The sequence below is a fragment of the Lactuca saligna genome, chromosome 4, assembly GCF_052625555.1.
Source record: "Lactuca saligna cultivar CGN05327 chromosome 4, ASM5262555v1, whole genome shotgun sequence".
NCBI classification, from domain to species: domain Eukaryota; kingdom Viridiplantae; phylum Streptophyta; class Magnoliopsida; order Asterales; family Asteraceae; genus Lactuca; species Lactuca saligna.
The window spans coordinates 222,314,120-222,328,842 of NC_136420.1; the positions used below are offsets into that span (position 1 = coordinate 222,314,120).

The 14,723-nt window shown below is 29.7% G+C and overlaps 1 protein-coding gene across 1 annotated transcript; it reads right to left on the minus strand.

Annotated features, from left to right (window-relative positions):
- Nucleotides 1-5,256: 5,256 nt before the first annotated feature.
- Nucleotides 5,257-5,792, minus strand: LOC145040487 (uncharacterized). The gene is made up of 2 exons (XM_078988404.1): nucleotides 5,787-5,792; nucleotides 5,257-5,676 (listed from the first exon to the last, which is right to left on the minus strand). The coding sequence occupies exons 1-2, from the start codon at nucleotides 5,790-5,792 to the stop codon at nucleotides 5,257-5,259; spliced, it is 426 nt and encodes a 141-aa protein (XP_078844530.1).
- Between the last annotated feature and the right edge of the window lie 8,931 nt (nucleotides 5,793-14,723).

Genomic DNA, 14,723 nt, shown 5'->3' on the forward strand with positions numbered 1-14,723 from the left:
TACAGTTTTAGTTATTGGTTTCAGGTACTTCAGTGGATTTTGGCAAGGTAAAGGCGTTACTGTACACATCCTCGTGTTTTGGACTTATGATTTTATGGGAAACTTTGATAATGTGAATCTTTTGAAAACTATGTTAAAAGAAATTCTAATTTTTAAATAATGTTTTGGGAACAACGGTTTTTGTAAACACTTCTATAGAAAAAGGGTTGTTTTGAAAAGTTTAAATTTTATGAAATTTTTATGGATGTTACAAAAAGATACAAATTTTTACTTAACGGGATAAAACTTAAGCAATAATATGGTTGTTTGATAGCAATAATCTATATATCGTATAACAAAAACATTTTTCTAAGCACCACATTGATTTGAAACTCCTTTGTCTTTTCATATTCTCAAATGACTATACTTGTAAAAACCACATTGATTTGAAAATCCTTTGTTTTTTCATATTCTCAAATAAATTTTCAAATATCTTCTAAGTAATTGATTTAGCATTCAACACCAAACATGCCATATAAAATCTTATATATAAGAAGTATATCATAAGAAAATGAAAAGTAAAAATTTCAATATGCATAATTCTTTTAGAACGTATTAGCAGTGATGGAGTCCCTAAAATAGATCTACAAGTCAAGGTTGTGGATGAATGTGTCATTTTTTACTCATAGTTTGATTGTGTTATATATATATATATATATATATATATATATATATATATATATATATATATATATATATATATTTTACGATAGTGACGTGTAATTCGAGTTATGGTTTGCAATTTTCGAAGTTTCATGGGAGAACATCATCATTAGCATATTTGTTTTTATCTCTTCATTTTTGTTATGAATATTTCAATACGCTTTACGTTTTTTTAGATTTTTGTTTCCTATTATATTCACATTTGTACATGTATGAAAGGTTGTTTGAACAAACTATTTAATTGATTAAAGTAATACATATTAAATATATTGATATGCTCCATAATTTGTATCATAAAAGCTTAATTGCAAGTCCATCTATATCAAGTTGTAAAAATCTTATATGAAATGGCCTCAAATGAGAAGTTTACAAGCTTAACAACGCTTCTTTCATAATTAGTTTAATGTTGTTAATAATTTTTTATTGTATACCTTAAAAGGCAGCAAACATGACATAATGAGTTTTTATATCAACTTTGTTTAAATATAATTATTTCAAAATTAATAATAGTGATATAATTATTTTAATAGTGTGTATGTATGTTTCTCTCTCTCTCTCTCTCTCTCTCTCTCTATATATATATATATATATATATATATATATATATATATATATATATATATATATAATTCTATTATATGCAACAAGAGAATTTTATTTAAATCAAATTCATTTGAAATTTTCACAACAAACAATTTTCTAATTTGTGTGTACTTATGGTTTCAAATGTAAAGTTATTAATCACTACAACTCAAAAGTTTTTATAACTTATAGTTCTATCACTTACATACATTGTATCCATATTAGTAATATACAAATAAGTTTTCTCATTAACAATCATATGTTTTAAGATATTTTTAATTAAAATATGAAGAGATGAAAAAATAAAAGTTTTTTGCCGCATCATGGTTATTACTATGTCGATCTTTCTTGGAACAATAGATATTCATTTATAATTAGTTTAATGTTATTAATAATATTTTCTTGTAAGGCTTAAAGGCATAAAAGATGCTATAATGAGTTTTTATATCAACTTCGTATAAATATAAATAGCATGTATTTATGTATTTGCGTGTGTATATGTGTGTGTATATGTGTGTACACGCACACACACACACACACACACACATATATATATATATATATATATATATATATATATATAATATGTGTCTTTTATATATTTTTTGTATGATTTATTTGTTTAATAAGTTTTTTATTTTATTTTATATACTTTTTTTTGTTACAAATGCTATAGTAGGCATTGTAGTGTTTTTATGTTATTAAAAGTTGTAGTATTTATATTTTTTCATATATTTGTTATTCATTAATTACATAAACTAGATGTGAGACTCATGTATTTCATGAGTTTATTTAAAAAAATATTAAATATAAAATTTCAACAATTTGAGAAGTTTGAATTTATAAGAAAAATAAGAAATTTTTTGAATTATTAAAATTAATGAGACTTTAATACATTGAATAAATTACATATATAAACACTTTTTAATAAATAGCTTATATATATATAACCTTACATATTAAATGTGGAATTTTAATTTAATAAAATGAAAAATACAATAAAAAGACAAGTGCAAAATAGAAAATTCAAAAATTCTAGAAAATATCATGTGACACAATGAATAAAAAGAAAACATGTGACAAAAAAACATTCATTTATTAGATATGATTAACATATAATTTATACACAATTTACAAATCTTAAAATGGTCAATAAAATCATCAAATATTTATTTTTTATAATATTTGTTATTTGGTATATATAGAAATCATTATATGTTTTATAGACATTTGTTACATTTGTTTTTCTCACTTATAAATATTAAATCACAATTTATAGAATTAGGAGAAAGATTAAATAATTGTGTTGATATGTGTATTTGCTGTTAAAAGAACTAAATAAATATATTCTTGGGGAACTCACGGGTTCGTCTAGTAATGTGATAAAACTTAAGCAAAGTTCTACTTTATGTTATTAGGGTTTATAGTTTTGTTTCTCTCATTATATATATATATATATATATATATATATATATATATATATATATATATATATATATATATATATATATATATATATATATATATATATATATATATATATATATATATATATTAAAGTTTTCAACAAAAGAAATAGTAAATTTATCATTTTTTTGGCAGAATTGATCGCTGCATTTTGCTCCTTATTTTTTACTTATTTTAACATTTTTGGTCCTTGCAATCAATATTTTAACACTTTTTAGGAACCTTTTAATATATAAAGTTTTGCTACAAAACTTTAACGGTTTGACAACCTGGATCCCTTTCTAAAAATTTGCTAATTCCTATCCGTTTAATTCTTTATCCGTTTTGATACTTCTGATCATTGCTGTCAAAATTTTTATATATTTTTTTTTTCATAAAAACATGAAAAAATCGGTTCGGGGCAAAACCCAGACTTTTCATTCTTGCACTTTCTACATCTGTCATATTTATCGATTCGGATGCGGGGCTGAACCTTTCTAGTTTCTAATTAAAACTTAACTTTGTTGTTACTTTTATTATTAAAGTTTATTATTTTAATATACTTTGTTAATGTTCTAATTTCCATTTAAAACTTATATATATATATATATATATATATATATATATATATATATATATATATATATATATATATATATATATATATATATATATATCGACAGACCTAACACATTTTTCTTTTATTTAAACCGACAAAAAAATGTATTAATAAAAGACCAAACCCACCAAGAAGCTAGTCAAAAACGAGATACAAAAAGTATGACAAGGAAAAAAAAAAGTAAAATAAAAAACAAATTACAGTCCCACTAAGAGGCAATTACATCATTCCACCCAATTTAAAACTCATTTTAATCTTTTTTTTGTCTCCCCTGTAAGTTGTTGACATGATAATATCCATATGCTTCTAATAACCCCGTAACAAATTCCTAAAAGTCTTTTCTTTTTTCTTTTGAATAATTTTTCCAGTTAGATTAGAAATCAAGCACATCATGGACTGAACTAGATCTTAGGTTTGCAATCGGGATGTTACAGCATATGAGAATCCATTCTATGACTGACCAGAACATGATCAGTAGTTTCAACCTCATTACCGCATTGACAGAAAGCTACATGAGTCAAGGTTAATAACATTTAAAAAATAACTCGATATTAATAAAAAATAACTTGATGACTATTAACTATAAATTAATAATAAGAATTTATATATTTCTAGTACCATGTATATATTTATAGAATATAATTATTTTGTTATAATAAACATAATATATTTTTCATAATTTTAATCGTTATAGTTTTCTTATTTCGAATTGGGTAAGTGTGCATATAGTTTTCAATAGAGTTAACCAAAACAAATAACTGTATTTTATTTTGAAACAATATAAACTATCGGCGCAATGCTAATTACCCTAAAGATTACCTTTTTAAAACCATACGAACCAATGTTGAAATTTCATTATAAAGCAAATTATTATAAAAAAGTCAAAGCAAGGCCACAGCAATCTCAACGTGCAATGATAAGATATCAATTAAACAAAGCTAATATTGATTTTGTTCTCCAGTCGTGCATGTGAATCATGTGTTAGTCAATGTCACATGCCACGATTTCATCATTCATTCCACACATTCCAAATGTCAATATTTGGTGTTCTAGATCATACGTTCTCCAAATTTATAGTTACATGTACAAATAAATAGGACACATCAATCCTCATAATATAAGGTTGGAAGAAGTGGTGCCGTTAAAACCGTACTTTCTCTTCCACCATATAAGCGTCATGTCAAATTATAACATATAAGTGTGGTTTCTTGCCACATTTTTTTTGTTATTTTTTTTTACTATTTTAATTTAATAAAACTTATTTATTTAATAAAAAAACATAATTTTAAAAAGATAATATTTCATTAATTAAAAATACAAATACCATACATTACTTAACTTAAAAAAAAAACTAAAAATTTAGAAAAACAAAGTAGAAACATAAAACCTACAACTTAAAAAAAAAAATACACACACACGAAACGATTAAAAACTTGAAAAAAAACTAGAAATTAGCCACAATTGATGTAACGATTTTTCACTTCCTCATTCATCGCCAAAACCACTTTAAGCTCGGCCGCGATCATATTCGACGTGTTCATCACTAGTACTCCCCTTGTTTCCAAAGCTCTATTTCAGAAGCAATTTTCAAATCTTGTCAATTCTATCTTTTATACCCTTCATATCGGATTCCATTTCTTTCAAATCATCTGAATCTGACGCTTTGCCTTTGCCTTTGCTTTTGATTTGTCTCTTCCCATTGGTCGGGAAGGTGGTGAAACCGGCACAGGTTTATCTTCGTTCAGATCAATTTGAACACGAGCATCTAATGTAGTGTGGTCAGACTCAGATCTTCTGCTGCGTTTTCATCCACTGTTAATATGCCCGTCTGATGTTTTGCTACTCAACCATTTGCTGTTATCTTTCAAAAAATTCCAAACTTCAAGAAACTTGAAAGCCTTCATATTTTATTTTTGATACACTTTCAACGCTTTCTTCAAAATCACTTCATCGTTTTCTCCACTTTTCCATTGACGTTTCATGTTGTTCCACAAGTCATTAAACAGCATGACTTCCTTGTTCATCTTCCCCCATTTGGAGTACACTTGATGTTTTGAATGATATTCTCCACGATTTATTTTTTTGTTGAACCTGTGTAAAACGCGAATCCAAAAGCGATCATGCTTTTGGTCTTTTCCAACACTAGCATCTTCTGAAATATCGATCCAAGATTGTACCAACACTAACGCTTCTGAAGGTTCCCAACATCTAGCCTCCGCCTTCTCTTTTCTTTTAGTTGTTGCTCGAGTGGGCTGAGTTTCTGTAACGAATTCTGGTTCAGAATATGAAACGACCGTTTCTGGTTGTGTTTGTGTTTGTTGAACAAACTCAGGTTGAGATAAAAAATCAAATTGATTAAAATCCTGGTCGGATTGTGGTAGTGGTATTGTTTGTGGTTGTGGTTGCGCTGGTCATTGTGGAAAATACGGAAACATACCGTCATAGTGGTAATACGGAGGTGAGAAAATCGGTTGATTAAATGAAGGTAGTGGGATGTTGGTATTTATGACTGGTATTTTTTTCTTTGCTGGGTCGTTTAGAAGATGATATTTTTCAAAAAAATAAATAAATAAATAAATAAATAAAAGTAGTAGAGATATGGTAAAATGTTGTGTAGATTGGTAATATATATATGTGTGTAGTAAAGTTTTTTTTTTATTTTTTTTATTTTTTTTTATTTTTAAAAAGAACAAAAAAAGAAATTAACCACAAAGGTCATTCAACGGTCAAAAGTAGTCAAAACCCAATGACCAATCAAAAACCGCAGTATTTCCTAGCTGCACTGCGATCAAGACTGCACCAGACCGCGGTTTGAGGGCGGCGTTCTTGGTCAACATGACACCAACTGCGGTCTGAGACCGCGCCCACACTCTTCAGCCTAATGGACTTTGGATATATTGTTGAATTATATATCCAATCTTGATTTAAAAGATAAAAATCCGTTAACTATTATTATTATTATTATTATTGTTATTATTATTATTATTTGTTTTTTTAATTAAAATAATTATTTATTAGTGTTATATTTATTAGTTATTACTTCAAGAGTTCAAGGTTTAATTTGAACTGGAAAATATGTCGTTCGCTAGTAAAACTGACAAAGTAGAAAACTTGGACACGCCAGTATTGAAGGAAAAAAGGCAACGAAGTCATTTTCTGAATTTTCAAGGGTACTACTTGTTCTTCGAAGGGAAATATTTAAAGAATGCTGTGCAAGAGTTCTTTATATATATATATATATATATATATATATATATATATATATATATATATATATATATATATATATATATATATATACACACTAAAACATGACCTTTAGCGACGGAATCAGCTACGGATTTTGTATGTAGCTAATTAGTGACGGCTTACAGAGGGATCAACGACTGCACACATAAATATTTCGACCAAAATACTTATAGACTTTTATAGATGTATTATCGAGGGATTAACGACTCAACTGCAAGAATTTATCGACAAAAACGGGCACTTCCCCAATCGGTCGCAAATTAAAAAAATTTAGTGATGGAACAACGACGGACTATTAAAAATCACACACCCTTTTTTTTATTAATCCCTCGCCAATCACCGATCACAGAAAATGGACGCCTCCCTTTTTTTTCATTCCCCACTTTTCTTTCCCTCGTTTTCTTTTCCTTCCATGCTTTTATTTTCATTCCTAAACTCTAAACAATTTTCTCCAAAAGACCTAATCGACCTCTGTCGACTTAAATTCCTCCTCCGCCCGGAAAATCACCTCCACCACCGTCTACCTGCGCGTCCCTCTTTGAAGTATACTTGAAAATTACAGGAAAACCTTATAAATCACATCCTCGCTTTCTTTCCTCTCGGTCCATTTGCTTTCCTCGTTGAGTCGTCATTCATCAGTTATCGTAAACCTTCCTATTCTGGTTTCTAGTTGTCTGTAAGTTCCATATTCATGTAGCTCTCTTACTTCTCTTTCATTTTAGATCAAATCAGAACTCATTTTTCTAAGCTCTGCCTTCCTCAACTCGTTAATTTTGGTTTTCCTAGGGTTTTCTTGGTGCTTACATACATTTTGTTTTTGCTATTACAATTTAAAGCTCTCGCAGATGAAATTGTATGATATTGATTGGTACCGGGTGTAGGCATTTGACAAGGGGCTCAATTTCAAAACGACAACAATACATGGAGTGGCCGGAAGATGTGTCATCGAAGAAATTAACAACTACACCACTCATGTACTCGACTTTGGCAAACAAACATCTCAGTGTAATTAAATTTACAAAATTTAGTCATCTAATTCTTTGTTTCTAGATTTTATCAACTTTGAAGATGAAAAACATTATGAAATATTTGCAGATAATCTCATAAAATCACTGCTCTTTCTTTCTTATTTCATGGGAGATATTCCTCATGTATGTGATAGTAACGAATTTCACTTTATTATCTAACAAGTTAAAAGACTAAATTGCCCTTGTTACTGTCACTACATGTAGGATTCACTTCTGATAGAGAAGGGAACATGATCAATGTTCATATGTAATCTAAATTAAGATTTCTTGTTAAACTAATGATTAAAAATACATACAATACGTTATACAGGTTTGGGATGACAGCATAACTGAGACTGCAGAAGAAATATTCTATAATTCTGATGTTGAAAATCTAGTTAAAGCTATTTAGACCAACATAATGGTATTTTACATATTTACTTTACATGACTTGTTTAAGAATTAGAAAGTTTTTTTTTGGGATTTTAATTAGTATTTTTATACATTTTGTTTGGCAAAAAGAATGGGCATATCAAGTTCCAACAGGGGAGAAGTGCATCAGAAATCAGAATACTTGTCCCAACTTGTATGTGAAACCGTATATAATACATAGATGCAAAAAACAATTACAAATGAACATTTTTTTTTATAAATTTGATTACTTTCAACAGATATGCAAGTGAAGGAATAAAAGCAACATGTAGTTGGGCATACAAAGGAGTTGGGAATGATTTTGTTCATGGAGATGACTACTTTTTGTCTCCTTTACCAATTGTTAATTGGCGATTAGCTCAAGGTGGTGTTAGATTGTCATTTTGCTTTAAGTTATCACCAAATACTAATTAAATACTAACATAAGTCATATATATATATATATATATATATATATATATATATATATATATATATATATATATATATATATATATATATAGCTCTTGCTTCAAATATATGTTAGAAAATGAGCTACTTCTGGTACTTTATTCTTGAAATTTATTATCTTGTTCTTTTTTTTATGTGTTTATAAACAATAATTTTTTAGTCTGTAAAGTTTCTAATTTATTAATTGTTTGAAGTGGTAGTTAGGTCTCTATTCAATCTACAGAAGAAGAAGATGATGAGAAATTTGACTGGTAAAAACTAGTGTGCTGGCAGGAAAGAAAGGAGTTACTAACAAAGAAAAAATCACTTCACATGTTGTTGAAAAGTCGATTATTTGGTCCATGTGCATTCCAGAAAAAATCACACAGATAATTAAACTTTTTCTTTAAATTTATATATTTCTTCAGTAAATAAAAAATATATGATTTAAAACATTAAAAACTTTAATATATATTTTGCAGGCGTTATCTTGAAGTACTAAAATCCCATAGTGAGTTCTCTATGTGTTGACCAAGGTTTGACTGCTCTTCAATAATGTAACTTTATCTTTAAATTATTTTATCTTTTTTAATGATTATTTTAATCATACAGGAAGGGATCAGGGGAATAATGTAAGGAAGAAGTCCTAAAGTCTTATGGCTCTAATCAATAAATTGTATTTGGATTTACTTTATTTATTTTCTCTTAAGTAGTGTTTGGAATGATGGTTAGATCCATTTCATTACCTAGTTCATTCCATTCCTTTGTCCATTCCATTCCGTCCAAGCAAAGGCCTGTGGAAAGACCTATAGACCATGAAGGTTAGTCTTTAACTTTTTTACTAATTAAAAATATCTACTGTTAATTTTGGTCTGGATGATGGTCGTTATGAGATTACAATTTCTAACAAGCAATTTGCAAACATCATATTTTTTTTCATCAACATGTATTAACATTTACTTTTTGGTTGGAATCGGAATTTAATTCCATTCCGGTCCCATATTTGGTTTCAAATGAGTAGACACTAATCTCTTTTTCATTAACAGAAAAGCATTGCTTCCAACAAAGACATTAAATATAGCAAAAAGCAGGAAGACATCATGCAACCCAATCTTTTTCCATTGCTAGAAAAACTAAATGGAAATTGGTTCTCCTAATTCCATGGGATTGAACAGGAATTGGAATCCAATTCCATTCTGATCATTCTTTTGGACACAAGATATCAAAGCAACGAAGAACATGTGTGCATAAATGCAAAATATGAGAGGAAATTTAGAATTATGGTACATTATACTTTAAAATCAAATAACAATCAACGTTGAACTTTGATATTTGATGTTTATGAACGTTTTGGTAAATGCTGATAGTTAGATTCTTTTAGGATTTTAATGTTAAAGTTTGGTTTGTGAATGTATAATTAGTGGATGTTTTTTGTATTTAAATGTGAATATTTGTTTTGGATTATTTAATTATTTGATTTTTTGGTATATTTTTTTTAGATTCACAACAAATGAAAATCTGGTATTATTTATTTGCAAGGGAATAGCTATGGAAAAAAAATTCACATCTTAAATTTGTGACAGATCACTGACGGAAAGAGAAGAAATCACATCTAAAATTTGCAAGGGATTAGCGAGGCATTGAAAAAAACTGATATAGAGGTTTGCGAGGGATTAGTGACGGAATATTGTTGTTAGGTTTTGTCGCCAATGTCCTAAATTGCAGTATTAAGTGCCATTTTGCGATGGCTATTTTGTCGCTAAGCTCGTCGCAACAAAAAACTACACCGTTGCTAAATCCCTTGCTAAGTCATTAGCCACCCTTTAATTGGCTATGGAGTAAGTCTGTAGTTGATCCGTCACAAATGATCTTTAGCGATGGATTTGCGATGGATTCGTCCGTCTCTAAAAGTCATGTTTCTAGTAGTGATATATATATATATATATATATATATATATATATATATATATATATATATATATATATATATATATATATATCGCTCCTGTTCTTTAAGATTAAATATAACTATTTGATTAATGTGGATATATTTTGTTGTATTGGCGATTCAATATTATCTATTGTGTTGTTACATGTTGGTATAAAGATGTCATCTTAAATCATATCTAATGAAAATAGAAACTTTTTTTTGGAAAGGGAACTTCCCTAACGAGGGTTTATGGGTCAGCTTTCGCGCACCGACTAATCCCCCGTTGCAAACATAAAGCTTTGCCTCATGCCCTGGAGTCACTGCAGGCGAACCTCCATGGCCACAAGGGCTAAGTGGTGCTAGGATTTGAACATGAGTCAATAGGTTATCCATCATATCTTCCACATACCTTACCAAGTCACCACAACCCAAATGGTTAAAAACATAGAAACTTGATTACATGATGAAGGTATGTGGTTAATTACTAGTATTGAGTAATTTTTTTTGTCTCCGAATGTTCTCATTAATTATTATAATTGTTTGAATATAATAGTAGAGAGTTCACAAATCAATGAAATTGAAACAATGGGGATAGAACATTATCGCCAAAAAGGTATGGGGACACAAAACAATTTTTTTTTGTCACTCAACACAACATCATCACTATTTTTCCACCATTTATTCTAGAAAATATCGACCGCTTAACTAGCAAATAGCAACAATAATTTCCACCTCTTATTTACTAAAAACAAATAAGCATAAATTAAAATAAAATCATTTAATTTAATTAAAAAAAATACAAAAACATTAAAAAGAAAACAAAAAACTAGAAAAACCTACTATTCATCTTCATCCTCGGTAGCATTTTGAGTGTATTATAAATTCTACATCAAATATTACCAAAAATTGGTGTGTGTTTCCGGATTGTGTGTTTCTAAAACCCTAGCCATTTGGTCACTACCGAGTATAAATTGTGGATGTCGATGAAATACATCGTGTGGATTCTAGATACAACTCATACAAGTATTCTAACATTTAATTTTCTTCAATTACCATATTATTTAATATGATACAAATGCACAAAACCCTACATAAATTTTCTAGATGATATGATTGTACCGAATGTCTCATTATGTGACATTTCCTTTTAAGGACTCCAAACATACGTTTGATATCCTTTTCGTATCGATTTCTAGTTGTCTTCAACAATATATGTTTTTCGTTAATAATGTAATACTCATACTTGTATTGTTTTCCATTCACTACAAATCGAGCACATTGTGCTTCTCTTATAAAAGTATCATTAAAGAATGTCGAATCATTGAAAATGATATGTCATTGCTGGACTCGGCAACACCAAAGTAAGCTTGAGAAAGCCATTGATCTTGTGACACAATGGATTCGAGTATGAACGTCATCACTCCATAATCACCTCATATGCATTGACCTTTCCACAGATTTTGACAATTTTTTCCCAAACCCAGTGGATACAATCGATGCCCCTAGGATTCCTTGCAAACCATGTCCAACTTGATGTGCCATGTATAATTCTCCAACTTCACTACATGTAGGTTTCCGAAATATATATTGCCATAAAGCTCATTGTTAGGGTCGAAGACATTTTGTAATGAGTCGAAGACCATACCCTTCGTGTACTTGTAATGTATTTACTAAGACGTCTGTTTGTACGAAGCTTAAATGAAATGTCTTAGTATTTTTTTATACTTTCTTGTTTCCTATAAATATGAACTTTACTTAGAGTTAGATAAGAAGTCTTTACATAATTGTACTCTTTGTAAAACTGTGTAAAACTGTGAAAGTACAATAGAGCTGAAACATGATCATATTTACATCTCGTGTTCTTTCATATCGTATTCACTCTGATTTGATTCACATTTACTTGATTAACGATTCTTCAATTGGTATCAGAGCAGGATTCAAAACTACGATCTAATTTTCTGATTGAATCTGTTGTATTTGAATCGAAAAATTTGATTAAAAAGTTTCTACACAATTAGATTCAGAAAATCATCAAGGATCTTGAGTTTTGTTTTGATTCTGCATTGAATCTGCTTAATCGAGTGTTTGTTCTTGAAATTCTGTTAAATTCATTCAGTCAAAATCAAATGTCTTCAAACTTTCTTAAAATTTCAATCCGTACAACAGTGGTGAATTTTAATATGAACACTATTACTTCTTTTTCGCATCTCTTAGGATCTTCTACAAAAATTCCAATTCTGATTCCTGAATATTACGATCAATGGGCTGACAAAATGGAGGATTATCTAAACGGTCTAGATGAAGAATTATGGAGTTGCATCTCTAGAACAACACAACCTCCTGCAAATGATCAAATCATTGGTTCGTCAAATTCAACTGCTGCTGTTGATGAACGTGCTGACAGAATGAAGAGACATGAGAAACGATGTCTGAGGGAGCTGAGATGGAGTTGCATCTCTGGAACAACACAACCTCCTGCAAATGATCAAAACATTGGTTCGTCAAATTCAACTGCTGCTGTCGATGAACGTGCTGACAAAATGAAGAGACATGAGAAACGATGTCTGAGGGAGCTGAGAGGTGCATTGCCACCAGTTGTTTACAACTATGTTCGTGGTTGTAAAAGTACGAAGGAGATATGGAACACTCTTAAAGAAAAGTAACAAGGAAGCGAAAGAACGAAAATTAACTCAGTGAAGCAATGTTTGGTGGAGTTGAAGGAATTTCGACAGAAGGAAAATGAAACAATCGAAGTCTACTATGATCGCTTCAACGAGCTGATATATCGATGCAATCGATATGGTATCACTCGTTCCACAATGGAATTCAATCTTATGTTTGCCATGGGATTCCGAAAAGAGTGCAGAAGCGTGAGTATGATGGTTAGAAATCAGCAAAGTTTCGATACATCTTCATTGAATGATTTGTATAATCAACTCAAAACTCACGAAAGTGAGGACAATGAGATGGTTGAGGATTCGAAGCTTACTATAGGTGGTCCTTTCATCCTTTGGCTCTGGTCTCGAAAGTTACTGAAAAATAAACTGTTGAAAGTGGTGATTCTGATGTTGAAGAAGGACTTTTAATGAATTCCGACGATGAAGCAATTGCATTTTACTCCAACAACAAAGTCAAAAAGTTCTTTAAGAAACCATTTAATTCGAAGACAAGGCAAAGTGAAGGAAGAGGAAATTTTCTGATCAAGGCTGGTGGTGAGGAGAAGAAGAAGACAGAAAAGAAGGAAATGAAAGTTATTGAGGTGAAGAGAGAGAAGAAATTGAAAGGAGATTGTGGAATAGATTGTCACTATTGCAAAAGGGCCAATCATCTTGTGAATGATTGTATGCTTCGTAAGAAAGAGGAGAAGAAGAACAAGGTAAAGGATGAGGCGTATTATTCGGAGAAGTTGAAGGAGGTTAAAGCAAAAGCAAAAGGCATGTCGTTGGTTGCTAAAGGAGAACGGGAGGAAGAAGGTGTGTATCAGATTTGGTCTTCGGGATCAGACGATGATGAAATGCGTAATCGGACGCATGGTTCTCTGTATGCAAAATACGAATATGATTCTAACGAATAGGTCATAGGAAGATGCTTCGTATCCAAATCCGCTGACAAGTCTCCGTTGACTATGAAGGTACGTTATATTCTCAAATCTTTTAATATTCCTTTAAATACATATAACGATTAAATTGTTGCTTTTGATGACACTGTTACTTATTTCGATTCAATTGTTGTGTCTGCTAGTAACGAGGCTAAGAAACTGAGCTTACAATTTTTAGACATACAAAAGAAGCTTGATTCGAAAATCACTAAGATAGAATGTTTAGAATTACAAATCACAAACATTATGTGTGATAAAGACTCTCTTTTGGGCGATGTAAAACTCTTATTAGCACAATGAAATATCTACTGTAATTCTACAAAGAGACTTTATGGAAAATTTACAGCTTTGCAACATTCTAGTGACATTAGCAAAGAACAACATATAAAGTTATTACGTTTTCTATCTTTTGAGAGAGAGAAGGTTGATAAAATTTCTTATTATTGTGAGAAAATAATTGTTGAATTTGATGAAATTCCATATGACAGATATGCATATGGCTCAGTAAAAATAGATGAATGTCTTGATTCGAATGAATTGGTTGATATTGTTAACAAAACCTTGACCAAATCTGAACAATTTAAAATTTTGAAAAAGACTGAGAATTCGACATCTGACTTACAAACTAATTTTGTTGATATTGAAGATGATTCTGATAATATTAGTGAAATTAGTGAGTTTGAGGATGTTGATTGTTCACAGTTATCTGTCATTAATGTCACATCAAAA